Source organism: Microcaecilia unicolor, chromosome 1 (assembly GCF_901765095.1).
Source record: "Microcaecilia unicolor chromosome 1, aMicUni1.1, whole genome shotgun sequence".
Taxonomy (NCBI): domain Eukaryota; kingdom Metazoa; phylum Chordata; class Amphibia; order Gymnophiona; family Siphonopidae; genus Microcaecilia; species Microcaecilia unicolor.
The window spans coordinates 323,594,388-323,609,862 of record NC_044031.1 but is presented as its reverse complement, the minus strand read 5'-3'; the positions used below and the strand labels follow the sequence as shown (position 1 = coordinate 323,609,862).

Genomic DNA, 15,475 nt, shown 5'->3' with positions numbered 1-15,475 from the left:
GCTTTTACTACACCCTATACATGCAAATGATTTCTCTCCTGTGTGAACTTTCTGATGCACTTTGAGATTTGCATTACAACCAAAGCTTTTACCACACTTAGAACATGTGAATGGTTTCACACTCTATTGTGGATTTTGTACATTTTGCATTTGTATGTTTTTTGTTTGAAAATAAACCAAAAAAATAAAATGTCCCAATCACAAAATTTTTCCAAACAGCATTTTCAAAAGACTAATTTTTTTTTTTTTAATGAAAATGACCTTTCCTGTTTTGATTTTGGGCGTTTTACAAAACATCCAAATTCAGACTTAGATGTCATCACCACAAATGTCCCTCGTGCATTTAACTTGCCCAAGGTCACAAGGAGCTGCAGTAGGAATTGAACCATGTTTTCAGGATCAAAGCCCGCTGCACTAACCATTAAGCCTCTCCTCTATTTCGGACGTTTTTGTTTGAAAATGGACCAAAAAATAAAACGTCCAAGTCACAAAACGTTTTTCCAAACAGTATTTTCAAAAGGAAAAGATGTTTTTATTTGTTGAAAATGACCTTCTTTCCTGTTCAGAATTTGGATGTTTTGTGTAAAACGTCCAAATTCAGATTTAGACATATCGAAAATGCCCCTCTATGTAGCTTTGTAAGGCTAAGTGCTTTGAAAATGTGCCTCTGTGTGTACACTAGAGAGGGTGCAAACATTAGGACAAGCATACAGTATTAAACCCTAGAATTAGAATTGAAATTCATGGGCAATGGGGTACATTCTCCGAATAGTCCCGGCACAATTTTGACTGAACTGAGAGAGCACGTATATTGTAACCAGGTACCCTTCTTGTGCAGCTAAGGATAGAACAATCTCCTCCAGCCACAGGCTCCCGGTACAATGAAGAAATAAATGTCCACCAGTAACTTCAATCTTAAGGACTTTTATTCCATGCAGGTTTCTAATACACAGTTCCAACAGCAGCATTCACCTTCAATCTTAAGCACATATAAAAGCCACCTGAAAGTGTGTGGCAAATAGTCCCCTTTAAGCAGCAGGCTATCAGCACATACCAGGATTCAATACAGGCTTACAGTCAGCTCCAGTCTGGGCTCTTTATCCAGTGCACAATAAACAGTAGTTCATTTCCCAAGACAAACAGTTCTTTCAGTTCATCATCACAGTTCAGTCACCAAGCAGCAGTTTCTACCTTCTATACTCTTTACCTTCAGGAGAGTTCAATACTTTAGGGACTCCCTCTACCCAAGGAATTTCAGCCCCCTTCAGTACTTTAGGGACCTCCCTGCCCAAGGGTTTTCAGCCTGCAACTGCTTCTCTCATTCTGCTTCTCTCTCCTGAACTGAACTGCTGAGACTCCTTCACACCTGCCTAATCAATCCCTGGCTTCAGCTACCACAACCAATCATTCTTCTTCCATTAGCTTCCCCACACCCATACCAGCTGTGTTAAACATTAGACTATTGAGACCAATGATGAGCTCCTGCACACAGGGTTTCCTAACTCTCTTTCCGCCTAGTAGCAGCCACTCTACACCACCTGCCAGCTTACACCCATGTCTTCCCCGATTGCAGCTAGGAGTCCAATCCGGGTTCTTCATCTCACCCTCTGGCTCCTTGCCTGCAATGCCTTCTGGGACTTGTATTTCAGACTGAAACTGCCTTAACCCAACTATCCTGGATGTGACTTTATCACAATATACTATGGCTGGAGCCTGTAAATTCGACACACACATTTGTGATGATGAGCTTGACATTGTGGACCATCTACATATTCATAGAATGGTACTGCCTGTGGTTCCTATAGGCCCTCTCATCCTGCTCTGATGGTCTCAGAGTCACATGTGTATAGTCAATTGCCTTCATCACTGAGGAAAACTGCTTTGCGATAAAAGTCCCTCATAGTTTGCCCCCCTCTTCTCTCGGATGAATGAGATTGTTGAAGTTGTGCAACCTTAAAGCAGAGCTAGAAGTAAGAACTTATGCCCAGAGCTCCCCACCACCACCACCACAACTTTGAGGTCTGGCTATGCCCCTCTGCTGTAAAAGGTGATGTGAAGGAGTATACAGGAGAGATCCTCATTCCACCTTAAAAGTCACAAGAACCCCAGCTGACTTTAACAGGAACCTGCTAAGGAGCCTGGAATAGAGGGTGGCTCCAGGGTAAGATATTAAAATACCACAGGTCCAGAGTGAATTAGGGAGGCTCAAACTAGGAAAGACCTGGAAAACATAGCCACATTGGTTATGTATTATTGCTCTTGTGCAATTCCAAACCTGCAAAGAAATAAGCCAGGCACTGCTGTTTGTTCCCTGTTTCACCACCACCACCAATTGTACTGCCTCAGGATCTCTTCCAACAACTCTTTCCTCCTCTGTGTACATCTATAACATGGCAAACCTTTTATAACCTCTCCAACCCCCCCCCCCCCCTTCTTTTACTCTCTAAACATATTACCCAGGTCTCTTATTTGCTTCAACACCTCCTGCTTATAAACTTGTTCTTCCTAAATAACCTGTCTGTGTGTTCATAACTCAGCAGTATAACTTATTGTTCTCTAACACACCACCTCTTTTTGAATTACTACATTGATTATGTGGAATTGGACAAGGAATGAAACTGTTTATCCTTGCCCATAACTGCATTCACTGCAGTGTCATTACCCTTCCTCCCATTTCCCCATACACCCTTCCTCCCAAACATTTTTGCTGAGGAGCAAGCTGTTATTTATGCTTTTCTTCCACGGTTTAATCTCAGCTCCATATCTTCCAGCTTCTTGCACCAGATGCCCAGAATAGCTACCCTGAACCGATGTGCTATGTTCTTTATCTTGCTAGGTTTGAAAGCAGACTTCTTTTATGCCATTCTTAACATTTAAACCTCTTCATCCTGCAAGTTTACTTGCCCTGAGATGCTTCCCTAGGGGAACTCTCATTAGTCCTCAGTTCCTTGCAATGGGCCATACTGTTTATTTACTTAAAAGCCCTATGTCTTGTCTGCATTGCTTGTCCACCTTATTTATATTGGATTATAAGTTCCAAGAAACAGGAATCCTCCAATAATACCACAGCCTTGTGTTAATAACAAAAACCATGATAGTTGTGTCCTATTGATGCCTGAAAGTCTCTTCCAAGCATAAAACTTTAAGGGGGCCCAAGACTCCCTATTTGAACCACAGCACATGTGTCAGTGCAAACCAGAACCAATCCATATGTCACCCTATCCAGTCACACCTGAGCAATGCTTATTTCTCTTTCCACTTTCACAGCCAGTATGGTAATCTGGGCCAGATGCATCAACCAAACGTTAAAAAATCTAAAACATTAAAGTCCCTAACGAATTTTAAAAAACGAAGGATGCACCAAAAAAAAAAGTCGCACATGTTCAGTGCGGTACTGTAAAGTACAATGCATCAAACCTGTGTAATCCCCGTTGGTAATCGGCCCCTAACGCATGCACAGAGCAGCCAAGCGTTATGCTGGCTGCTCTGCGCATGCCACAAATGTCAAAAGTACCCAAACAAAAAACCAAAACACAAACATGTTGCATGGATCGGGAGGGGGCAAAGGTGCTCATCAGGAGCGTCCTTCACGGACGGCCTTGCCCCCGCCCGAGTTCGCCGCTGCTCCCCGCTTCCCCCCGCTTCAAAACCAAAATAAAAACTTTTAAGGCTGCCCCGGCCCCCCTCCCTTCCTCTCTACTTTTCTCCCCACAGCTCCACCTCCCGAATCCTCCACCCTGTGCCCCGCCCCCTCTGCCCCCTCCTGGGGTCGTCGTCGCCGCCATTCCCCCCCTCCACCGAGCCCCCCTCCTACCGGGCCCGTGCAGCGCCTCTCACCTCTGTGTGAAAACGCTGCACAGGTAAGAAGAACAGCTCACCTGATGCCTTCGCCCAGTCTTCGTTCGCGCCTCTCTCCTCCTGGGCCCGCCCCCGTCTGACGTAAGTAGCCTATGGGGCTCATTTTCAAAGCACTTAGACTTACAAAGTTCCATGGCTCCCCTCCCTTCCTCTCTACTTTTCTCCTCACAGCTCCGCCTCCCGAATCCTCCGCCCTGTGCCCCGCCCCCTCTGCCCCCTCCTGGGGTCGTTGCCGCCATTCCCCCCCTCCACCGGGCCCCCCTCCTACCGGGCCTGTGCAGCGCCTCTCACCTCTGTGTGAAGGCGCTGCACAGGCAAGAAGAACAGCTCAGCTGATGCCTTCGCCCAGTCTTCGTTCGCGTCTCTCTCCTGATGAGCGCCTTTGTCCCCTCCCGATCCTTTTTTGATGTTAGTTTCATTTTTATTTTAGGCAGAGGTAAGCAGGGAGCTCACTTTTCTTTTTAAACATGATTTTTATGGTGCAGGGGCCAGAGGGGAGATGACAGCTCAGGCCTTAACGACCGGTCTGAGCTCACGTTAAATTTCAGACAGTAGATGATTCGTTGCAATCGTATGGTTAGTGCATTCCGAATTGTCCACATTTCAATGGTAGTTTCTCCTTTGTATTCTGTTTTCGTTAGCTGCTAACTTCTTAGGAAAATGGCCATTGTTGCATGCTAAGGGTTGTTAAGGGTCAGTTAAGGGTCGTTAAGGTTTAGTGCATCTGGGCCCTCTGTGTGATAAGCATCTAATCACATGCCCTAATCACTACATTTTTCAGCCCAAGTGTCTGTGGTACAGTAGGTAGGCTCTGTACCTTTCAAATTGCTGCTTCTGTTTTTAGACCCTTCATTTGTGCTTGAGGTGAGTAACATAACACTCCACACACACAGACAGTTTTCTGCCAGTCCAGTGACAAAAAACACAATCTCCTGTGTTATACAGTTAGCCTCTGCTGCCTGCTGAAAACTGTTCTTAAAAATGAACATGCTACAGGTCATAGTAGTACAAAACATAAGGGAATATTTTTCAAAACTAGTAGAGCCAGACAGATTGTATACATCTACAATGTCTAAATTAGTTCATTCATTAACTTCAGTAACAGACTCTACTAATAATGTTATAAAAGGTCCTCTGTCTGCCTCTGTTTATTTCAAGAAAAACGCATGTTGTATTCGAAATATAAATCTTGTGTATCAGGTAAATTTTCTGGATTTTAATGATAAAGATATACCATCTGATCTGTTATGGGAAGTATTTGAACCAATATCAGCTATAGATTCCATTAGACTATTTAAAAAAATTTGCATCATCTCCCTGCACTTTGAATATATGTCGTCCTTATCTTAGGAGATCTCCCTGTCCTAGTTTTATATATTTTCTTACTAGCTGGTTAAATATACAGTTTCAACTAGGTAAATGTCCTTCTTCACAAGGTATTATTGTTTTAACCTAAATATTAAAGAATTCTAAAGGTAGCGCATTAGTTCTGACAAATTTTATAGACCAGTGGCATCCATTCCTCTGTTTATTAAAGTGATGGAGGGATGAGTAACTGAAAAACTGGATCTTTTCTTGGATGAATTCCAGTTATTGAATGGGTCCCAATCAGGATTTCGTCAGTGTTTTAACACTAAGACCGTGGTCTTCTCTTTGGTTACATCTGGTCAGAAACTACTGAGTCAAGGTCAAAGTTCCAATCATAGTTCAATTTGACTCAGTGCGTTCAACCTGGTGGATCATGATGTCTTGCTTTCTCTCCTTCACTCTTTATGGATCTAAGGTCTTGTTGTTTTTTTTGTTTGGGTTTTTTTTTTTCATTTTTTTTTTATTTATTATAATCTTTTCACATTACATTATCAAGAATTAACACTTGATCAAAAACAGTAGAAAGAAAAAAAAGTTACAAGAACTCATTCAATTTATCTAAGTAATGATACTCAAGTCCACATAATAATGGATTCCAAGATAATCATATTGAGGAGAAAATAAAGGTATAAATTCAAGGTATATGCACCTGTGACTAAGGACAAGCAAAATATTTATATTAAGCTGTTTCAACTCTTTTCGAGGCAACAAATGATGTCAAATGTAAAGGTTCCATAAAAACATATTTAAGTGAATTGTATCGAATGATACATTTACAAGGATATCTCAAATAGAATACACCTCCCATCTGGAAAACAGCCGGTTTCAGTAACAAAAATTGTTTCCGCCTCTTCTGGGTCTCTCGTGAAACATCAGGAAACAAGTTAACTTTCATACCCAAGAACAATTTGTCCTTGTTTTTGGAAAAACATCTTGAAAAGCCACTGCTTATCAGGCAGCAAAGCCACAGTGGCTACCAGTGTTGCTGGCTTGGCTTGTTCAGTTTCAGAGGTTTCCAGTAAAGCAGTCACATTTAAGTAATTTTGTTCTTCTTTTTGAGGAATATAATATGCCTGAGTGAATGGTGGCATAGCCGATTCAGGAACTCCCATAATTTCAGTAAGATATCTCTTTAATTTCAATTGGCTGTATCATTTTTACTTTGGGGAATTCAAGAATCTTAAATTGTGATTTCTCATATAATTCTCATAAATCTCTGATTTCTTCCTCAATATTGCTAAATCCTTTAGCATATCATTTTGTAAAATTTCCGTGTTAAAAACTTTCTTTTCAACAGTATCTACTCGAGTTACTAAAGATTTCATATCTACTTCTATTTTTTCAACTCATTATTCAGTTTCTGTTATCTTTTTAGTTAACACTTCAAATTGGGATATAGAAGTTTGTATTGAGTTAGAGATCAGATCCCAAAGGGATTCTAAAGTTACCTCTGCCGGTTTCTGCATGTGTGGTGTAGTCTCTCTACATTCTGGCTCCATATACTGCTCTGTTCCTCTTTACTCCGCAGCTGAAGCAGGAATATATATCTCTGTGGATTCTATCAGGTTCCCCAGAAAAGAATCCAGTTGATTCTCCCTCTCCTCGTTGTCCCGGAGCTTCACTCGGCGGCGTGGCCACGTCTGATAACTGTTTTAATAAACCACTTGTCCTTTTTTATTCACTCATCGCTGTGGTTTTTATGTAATCTGCTGTTACCTTGTTGATTCATTAACTTACCAGGCAGCCTCTAGTTGGAATTCTCCTCCTTTTTCTCTTAGAGCAATAGAACATAATTTTGAATTTCAGAAATTATTAAAGACTTTTCTTTACAGAAATTATTTTTTATAAACTCATAGATGTTATTTTTTTCTCCAAGATTGTGATAATTTTGTGCAATTATCTGGAGTATGCTCCTTTTCTTGATGTTATCCTCTTAAATCTTGTTGATTGTAGCGAGCTATAAGACCTCAATGTAATGTAAAAAGTGGCCCTGACCCCTAATGCATGCTAGTTCTTATGTTTTCAGTTTTATGGTATTTTATCATAATTGACCAAATAAATGGCGTAATGTGTTAAGTCAGTAATGGTACCTAGTAAGCCAATATCATATAGAATTATACACTTACTTGAAACTGAAACTGCTTTGAATTTACTAAGTGTGGCATAGATACCATTCTATAAGCACACACACATTACACACACATTGACTATGAATTAGATTCTATAGTTCCTTTTTCCTGGTAAAGGAATGCAATACTTATTCAAGGGAGTTACTTTTTCTTTATACAATTGTGTCTTCATTCAGTGGCTGCAAAGCTCTACTAAGATTGTACTTCTGCATCTATGTATTTCACCATAACTGATTTTTAGCTGTTTACTTGTAAATTTTATAATAACTAGTAAACTCTCCTGAACATCGGTTTTGTGCAATGTGAACATCATTGACTGTAAGGTTAATTTTCATCTCCCTACAGTAACAACAGGAAGAAAAGCAGTTACCATCATACTTTCCTTCTTCTTCTTCGCAAAACCATTCACATTCCAGTAAGTAAAGTACTCCTGAACAACGTTACTTTTCAAAGATTGTTTCTTCAGTTTGTTTTGTAAAAACCCCATGTGTAACTAATTCTTCTGTTGACAGAATGATAATTATAGGAAAGCAGTTACACTTTGTGCTGTAAATAGCACTCTGAAAAGAAATTGTTTAAACAAATTGTGAGATAACCTTTTTATTTTGTAAAATTTCCTATGCTGCCATTTCAACAGATATCAAGGCAGTGTACATTATATGAGAGATCCCATCGTCTACTTTTTAAAAATGTAGGGCCTCTTTTACGAACCTGCGCTAGCGATTCCTGTGTGGTAAATGAGAGGAAGCCCATTCAATTCCTATGGTCTTCCACTTATTTGCCACGTGAGAATCGCTAGCGCGACTTTGTAAAAGAAGCCCGTAATTCCTTTGAAAGGGAGTGCTCATAATCACAGTGACTCTCTTGAAGAGTGAGCATGAATCACTGAGACATTAATTTGAACAGTATCAAGTGCTAATGCTTCTACTATGATCCAGATATACAGTTTTCTAAATATTTTGGAATAGATACCTGTTTTCTTAGTGTTTATTGCCTAACAGGAAGAACATTCAAAACCATGAAGAAAAATCCTCGTTCCTCTTTATATGCAAAACCTAAAATTTTGATAAATATCTGATTGTTTGACAAATTTAAAATTTAGGGAATAATTAAAAAGAGGGACAGAAAAAAAATGTATATATAAATTTCAACATCAAAAGAGACATTTGCTCCACTGTTTTGGATTTAAGTCAAACCTTTCTCAGTAGTTCAAGGTGAGTTGCATTCTTTTCCTCAGAGGGCTTACAATATGAGTTTGCACCTGAGGCAATGGTGGGTTAAAAAGTAGTGTCTGAACACTGGCTTCCCTTTATCTCAGGCAAAAAACTGTACACTGCCTTGAGTGAATTCCTTCAAAAAGGCGGTAAATAAATCCTAATAAATACAATAAGGGAGATCTGATCAGGAGAACTAGGACTCCAGAAGAAAATACAAGGCACCAAATCTATGTGACTCACTTATAATATACCAAGCTTTTATACACAATTTGTACGCAGTGCATTTTGAAGAATTTTGCATACCTTGTATACTACAGTATTCGACCCCTGATGCAGGCATCTGCCAGAACAAAGCTGTTTCTGGAATTGTTGTAAATAGAGAGTACCGGTTTCTCTGACCAGATCCTGCTTTTGCCTTTTTTTCACCTCTTCCTGTCAGCCTTCCATTTTTCTCAGTCTGCTGCTCTAACCAGAACACTATTCCTCTATAATTGATACAGGAAATGATGGTTTCTTTGACATGAAAGTCTTTGCAAAACTGAATCGAGCTCCCAGAGGGTTAGTACCCCAGGAGCACCCTTATTATAGTGCCAGAAGCCCCCTCCCAGCTTCTGTAACATTCTTGGTGAAGTTTCAGATAGTGGTGGAAGTTCTGGTAGGCATAAGGGGCAAGCCAGAGGACATAGCCCCTCTCGTCTCTTGCCATTGTAGATACAACATAAGGCATATGAAATAGAAAATATTAATTCTGATCTCCTTTTCAAATATGAAACATTTATCTGATGCTGTGATTTCTCTTCATAGAAGTTGTATAAGGGTCCTTTTACTAAGCCATGGTAAAAAATAGCCTGTGGTAGTGTAAGTGCGTGCATTGGGTGCGCGGCGGGCGGGCCAGTTTTTACCGTGTCTACAAAAAAGGGCTTTTTTTAAAAAATAGGACAGGAAAAGAACCTGCGGTAAAACTGAAACCAGCACTCACCCAAAACCGGCCTGAGACCTTAACGCCACCCATTGATCTAGCGGTAAGGACTCATGCGCTACACACGCGGTGACTAGTCAGTATGTGCCGATTACTGCTGGAAATGACGTGCATGAGGAAATAAATCATCCAGGCGGTATGGGCGCATGTCAAATCTGAAATTACCGCCGGGGGGTGCAGTAGCCTGGCAGTAGTCTCATTTTGGCACGCACTGCACGCGCCTTTGTAAAAGGTCCCCTTAATTTCCCATTATTAATTTTTTTTTGGTGTGTGTGTGTGCAAATAACCTCTTGATATGGTTATAATTCTCTCTTTTTCACCCCTCAGATACGTATGGTCAGGTTTCCTAGTTCTCCTTGGCATCTTTCTGAATGTCTACAGCAAGAACATGGATAAAATGAGGCTTCCTTCCCTAGTTGGTCTCTGGAGCAGGAGAGTGGCAGAAAGAAAGACAAGGGCATTGGCACAAACTGTATAGACAGAAATTTATGAGATGCCTATGTACTGTTGTAATTCAAGATAGAAGGGAGCATCACTAAACCAAAGGAGCTGGATGCACACTGCTTGTGATGGCCAGATGTTAATGTTGCACTGTTCTTTTCAATAGAAACTGTGTAAAGGAGGCAGCATTATCAAGGCAGCTGAAGATGGCAACTTGTGACAGTTGAAAGTTGTTTGATTATCTTAAAAATTTGTATTATAAATCATGATGGTTTGGGGGAAAAGGTTATTTAAGAATAATATTCTGCACATCACTAATGAAAACTGATCATCCACTCTGATTGACCAAAAATAGTATTTAAGTCTGAAAGGCCAGTGTATATTTGTATTTTCTTTTAAACATTGACAAACTTTCCTTTGATAAATTTATGATCAAGAGTGAACATATACAAAGTATGCAAAAGTTTAAGTCTTGAAAATGTCAAAGCAGCAGGATTGGGAATGACATTTAGATAACAGTTGGCAGTTGGACGTATTGCCCCTAAACTTAGGGGCTGCTAAATGATGATCATTAAGACACCTTTTACTGAGGTGAAGTTTATGTGCAGGTATCCCTCTGAAAAATGTGAAACTGTGAGTTATGGCAAGATCAAAAGGGAGCATTATCCAAGACTCAGCATGTCACGATAGTAAAAATTATTACATTGGCAAGATCATAAATTCAAAGTGGGGTAAAAACAATGCTGGCTATCAATATCTATAGTTAAATCACAACAAGTACTCTTACATCATTAATGCTATGTTATTTTATTGAAATTATTCCCAACATAAGTGCTCAAATTTCAGATAACATAGCAGATACTATGGAACTCTCATCTACTCATCCAGCATGTACACACACTCACAGCAAACACACACTCCCCCACTCATTACAGGACCTTGTTTTCCAATTGCGTTGAAGATTATATTAAAGATTGTCATGAACACTATAGCATATATCAGACATATCACATTAAATCCTGATTAGTTGTGAAACCTTAGTTCCACAGTACTTCAAGGAAGTATCACATCATATACCATGTCCTTTATCTTGTGCTTAACGCATCTTGAAAGTCCATTGGTAGATGTTATAATCAAATGAGTAAATCCTTTTGCGAGGTGTATGTCCTTTGCTCCCGAGGAGGCACCACAAGGCAAGGAGAAGGCTACCAGAGTAACCGCTAGAACTCTTCTTAGTGTATCAACTTTAAAACATCCTGGTTCTCAATGCGTGACCGCATTTCGGAATTTTCTTCATCAGGAAGAACCATATAGCGTAGTCTGTAATCAATACATAACAAAATACACAAATGGGCACTACTTTCTGTACCACTTCGTCTTTAAACTTGCTTTTAACAACACTTAAATTCATTTAAACACATTTATGGCTGCTCACCGATAAGACCACTCTCCAAATCGTGTTTGTGGAGCGTAGCCAACATACTGAACCTACTTTAAATAGCATTAAAGGCTCCTCCCCTTTAAAGGTGCAAGGAGCATTCATAGCCATTCTACCTCAAGATTGAGTCCCGCAGGGGCCACCGTATTCCACTTGAATATGTACCGCTGTTCAATGGCAAAATGTTGGGCACTCACGTCTCCCCCCCTAGTAGGAAGGGCTACCTGTATCGGCACTAGACATTAAAATCTTGTATTGTATGCTTCCGGCTAATCCAGTGAGCAACCAAAGGTGCTTCCTTCTTTTGAGTTCTCACATTACTGATGTGTTCAGCTACCCTACTTTTAAATTTTCTTTTAGTATGTCCAATATAGTCAAGAGAACAAGGACATATAATGCAATAAACGACCCGCTCGCTATTGCATGTTGTATCAGCCCTCAAGTAGAATCGCTTACCTGATCTAGGAATAGGAACCCAATTTGTGTCTACTGCATATTTACAGTAAGTGCACCCTCCACAGGGGGAGTGACGGCCCTCCATGTTATCTAGGGTAGATCTCTTTAATAATTCACCAATATTTGACTTTTGTCGATATGCCACCTTGGGGCGCTCAAATTCAGGATGCACTGACAGAACTTGCCAATATTTATGCACAGCTTGAACTATTTTAGGTGCTTGGCGGAAGAAGGGGAGCACACATACTAATGGTCTGACCGTGGACCTTTGCAAAGATGAGAACAACCAGGGTCTGTATGCATATCTTGCTCTCTTGTATGCCTTCCTGAGAACACTGATGGGGTAACCGCACTGTCTGAACCGTTCCATCATATCACTAGCTTGCATTTTAAACTCAAAGAAGAACATAGTCGTCGCAACCTTAGGAACTGACCGACAGGAACACCCTTTCTCAGTGCCTCATGATGATAACTTGTATAATGCAGTAAGGTGTTCCTGTCAGTCGGTTTCCTAAAGATGGTGGTAGTAAAATCGCCCTGGTCTGTTTTTATAATTTTAATATCCAGGAATTCAATCTCCTTTTTGACAATTCAAGTAGTGAATCTGATGTAAGGGTCACCCATAATGAGTCTATTTATGAACACAGACAACTCATTTTGTGTTCCTCGCCAGAACATAATAACGTCATCAATATACCTCCTCCATAACACAACATGGTTGTATAAGGGGGAGATATACACGTGCTTATGTTCAAACTGGGCCATATAAAGGCATGCCAAAGAAGGCTCGACTGTGGCCCCCAGCGTGACCCCACGTTTTTGCACATAAAATTTGTTCTGAAATTCAAAATAATTATTGCAAATGACCCATGACAATAACTGTTGCAAAACAGTTCTTTTTATAATGGTCATGGAAGCTTTTAAAAAGTAATCACATGCCACTCTGATTACTTGATCTTGGGGCAAATTAGTATATAGGGCAACGACGACTAAACCCACCATATAGAAATTATCATTGTCAACTTCACAAACATTGACCTAGTCTAACAACTGAATAAAATCCATAGAATCTCGAACATATGATTATGTCTGACTGACAAATGGACTCAAAATATTGTCCAATAATTTAGAAAGAGGTTCTAAGACCAAGTCACGAGTCGAAACAATAGGGCGCCCAGAGGGATCCACTGTGGACTTTGGGAACGAAATAAATGTAAGGAGTTTTAGGATTCGGATGACATAGGAATCTTTGTTCCTTAATTGTCAGAATACCGTCAATGACTACTTTATCAACATACTCCCCAATTTGTTGCTTCAAAGCACTTGTTGGATCTTGATTTATCTGAACATAATAATCCGTTTGTTGAAGCTGTCGTAAACCCTCAAGTATATATTTATCTGTATCCATAACCACAGTGGATCCCCCTTTATCAGCCCTAAGAATAGTCAAATCTTTATTGTTAGCTAATTGGTGGATACTACGACGTTGGCTGATGGTCAAATTACTACCATAACTGTTATTACCCTGTTAAGTCTTATCTACCTCCGCCAATACCAATCTCTGGAAGGCCATTATGGAGGGTCAGGGGGGCCGGGGGGAACCCATTTAGATTTAACCCCCGTGGGGGGTAACATTTGTTCTTTCGTCAACTTACTTGTAGATTTGCCAAAGAGTCTAACTAATCCCTGTCGAGTAGCAAATGCATTATATTTAGTGGAAGGTACAAAGGAAAGACCTTTATCCAAGGTCTCATATTGATCACTGGATAAATCAACAGTGGATAGATTAATCACATTGCTGCTTTCTTTGTTTTTCTCACTTTGCTGGATGCTTTGCTGGGATCGACTTTGGCCTCTATAGCTATCTCCTGTCCTTGCCCCGGAAGTCGTAAAAAAGAGGCTGACAATATATTACCCGTCTCCTGCATTGTACTTTCCGATGTAATATTCTGTTTTTGTGACTTCTCTCGCCTGTTATCATCCTCCCCTGAGGACTCACTAGAGGACAGCTTAAAGTTTACCCTTCTACCTCCTCCCCGTGCCCTCCGTCCCCTATTTCGTTTGTCCATCCAACTATATACATACCCCTTTGTGTAATCATATTCGTCTCTTTTATATTTTGCTATTTTTAATTCCCTTTGTTCAATACGATATTGATCTATCTTAGAATTATGTTCATTAAAGTGTTTTTCAAATATTGACCTGTCGTGCATTTGCTTAATATTTTCAATTTTATTTTGAAGTTCTTCCTTCTGCCCCTTGATCTCTTCTTGCAATACGTCCACGGTTAGCAGCATAAGATCTAATGAACACTGTGTGATCACCGAGTTCTATTTTGTCACATATTGTTCATTACCTAGAAACCTGGGTTCCTTATTCATCCGCAGCCCACGTGGAACTCGTTGGGCATGACAGTATTCAATTAATGTAGTTCAGACCTAACCAACGTTTTATGGGCTTCTATATACCTCCTCCCAACCACATGTTTGTTGCTGTAGTGCATCTGAAAACAACTGAGCACCTCCCATTAATTCGGAAATACGTTCCTCCGACAAACCCGACTTGGATTCCCAAGCGGCAGCAGCCGTCCCTTCAAATGATTGTGTACAATTTTATATAATTAGGGGGAAAAGCATTTAGCAGAGTACCAACTCAACTTTAGTTAAATCACAACAAGTACTCTTACATCATTAATACTATGTTATTTTATTGAAATTATTCCCAACATATCTATACCCACATTCCATTTCAAACAAATAAAATAGCAAGAGCATTATATATATTTTATATTTAGGATCATCAGAGTCTTACAGCCTTTCAAAGCTTTCTTCTCAAAAGCAGTAGGCTATAATAATCTTCATTGCTCCTTATTTTTCATTTTAAATATCATTCATTATTCCAAAAATAATTCAACTTAACCTTATGCAGAGATTCACTCTCAGAGGAATCTCTGGCAGAAAACAGGAACCTAACATGAATTCATGTTTTGCCAAACTGGCTGTCTCAAGGGAATTGCTCTCTTTGCTTCAGTTTTCAGTATAATAATTGCACCAGTCACCAGTCAAATCTCTTCTGTTCTCCCATTAAAATGGGGAAAACATTTTAGTAAAAATTGCGTACCTTGTATTGCAGAAAACTGTAAAAGTAAAACTTAAGAAAACAAAGACAACCTAGATATAAGCTCAAAAGAGGAGAACCAAGAAATAGACAATATATGTTGAAGAATCTACCTAATACTGCTGTTTTAACACTTGAGGTTTTTGTATATGGCTTTCTCTGTGCAAGGACTAAATAAAGAGTTTTTAAAAAAATCAAAAGAGAATGAAAGAATATATATATTTTAAAAGAAAGTTAGTCTCTTCCTGGTTATTATCAGCCTGCCTTTATCTAGCCATATCTTCCTAAGGTTCCAATGGCATCAATGTATGCTTTCTCTTCAAATCTTTTCCAAAACTGCTTTCTCCAATTTTTTTAGCAGCTTTTTTTAAAACAGTATTTTATAAACATGTTTTTTCTAAATGGAGAAAGACTAGTTCTTTACAAATTAGTAACATTAGACTGTTTTATGAATCAGCCATCCATTTGTGAA

The 15,475-nt window shown here is 39.7% G+C and overlaps 1 protein-coding gene across 1 annotated transcript in view; it reads left to right on the top strand.

Moving 5' to 3' along the window:
- SLC35B3 (solute carrier family 35 member B3) overlaps window positions 1–15,208 on the top strand; it is a 128,112-nt gene extending 112,904 nt beyond the window's left edge. The window contains exons 9-10 of the mRNA XM_030208994.1: window positions 7,701–7,770; window positions 9,879–15,208. Of these exons, the coding sequence (XP_030064854.1) occupies window positions 7,701–7,770; window positions 9,879–10,029 (221 nt within the window). The 3' untranslated portion in view covers window positions 10,030–15,208. The remainder of the gene's footprint in view (window positions 1–7,700; window positions 7,771–9,878) is intronic.
- The last annotated feature ends 267 nt before the right edge of the window (window positions 15,209–15,475 follow it).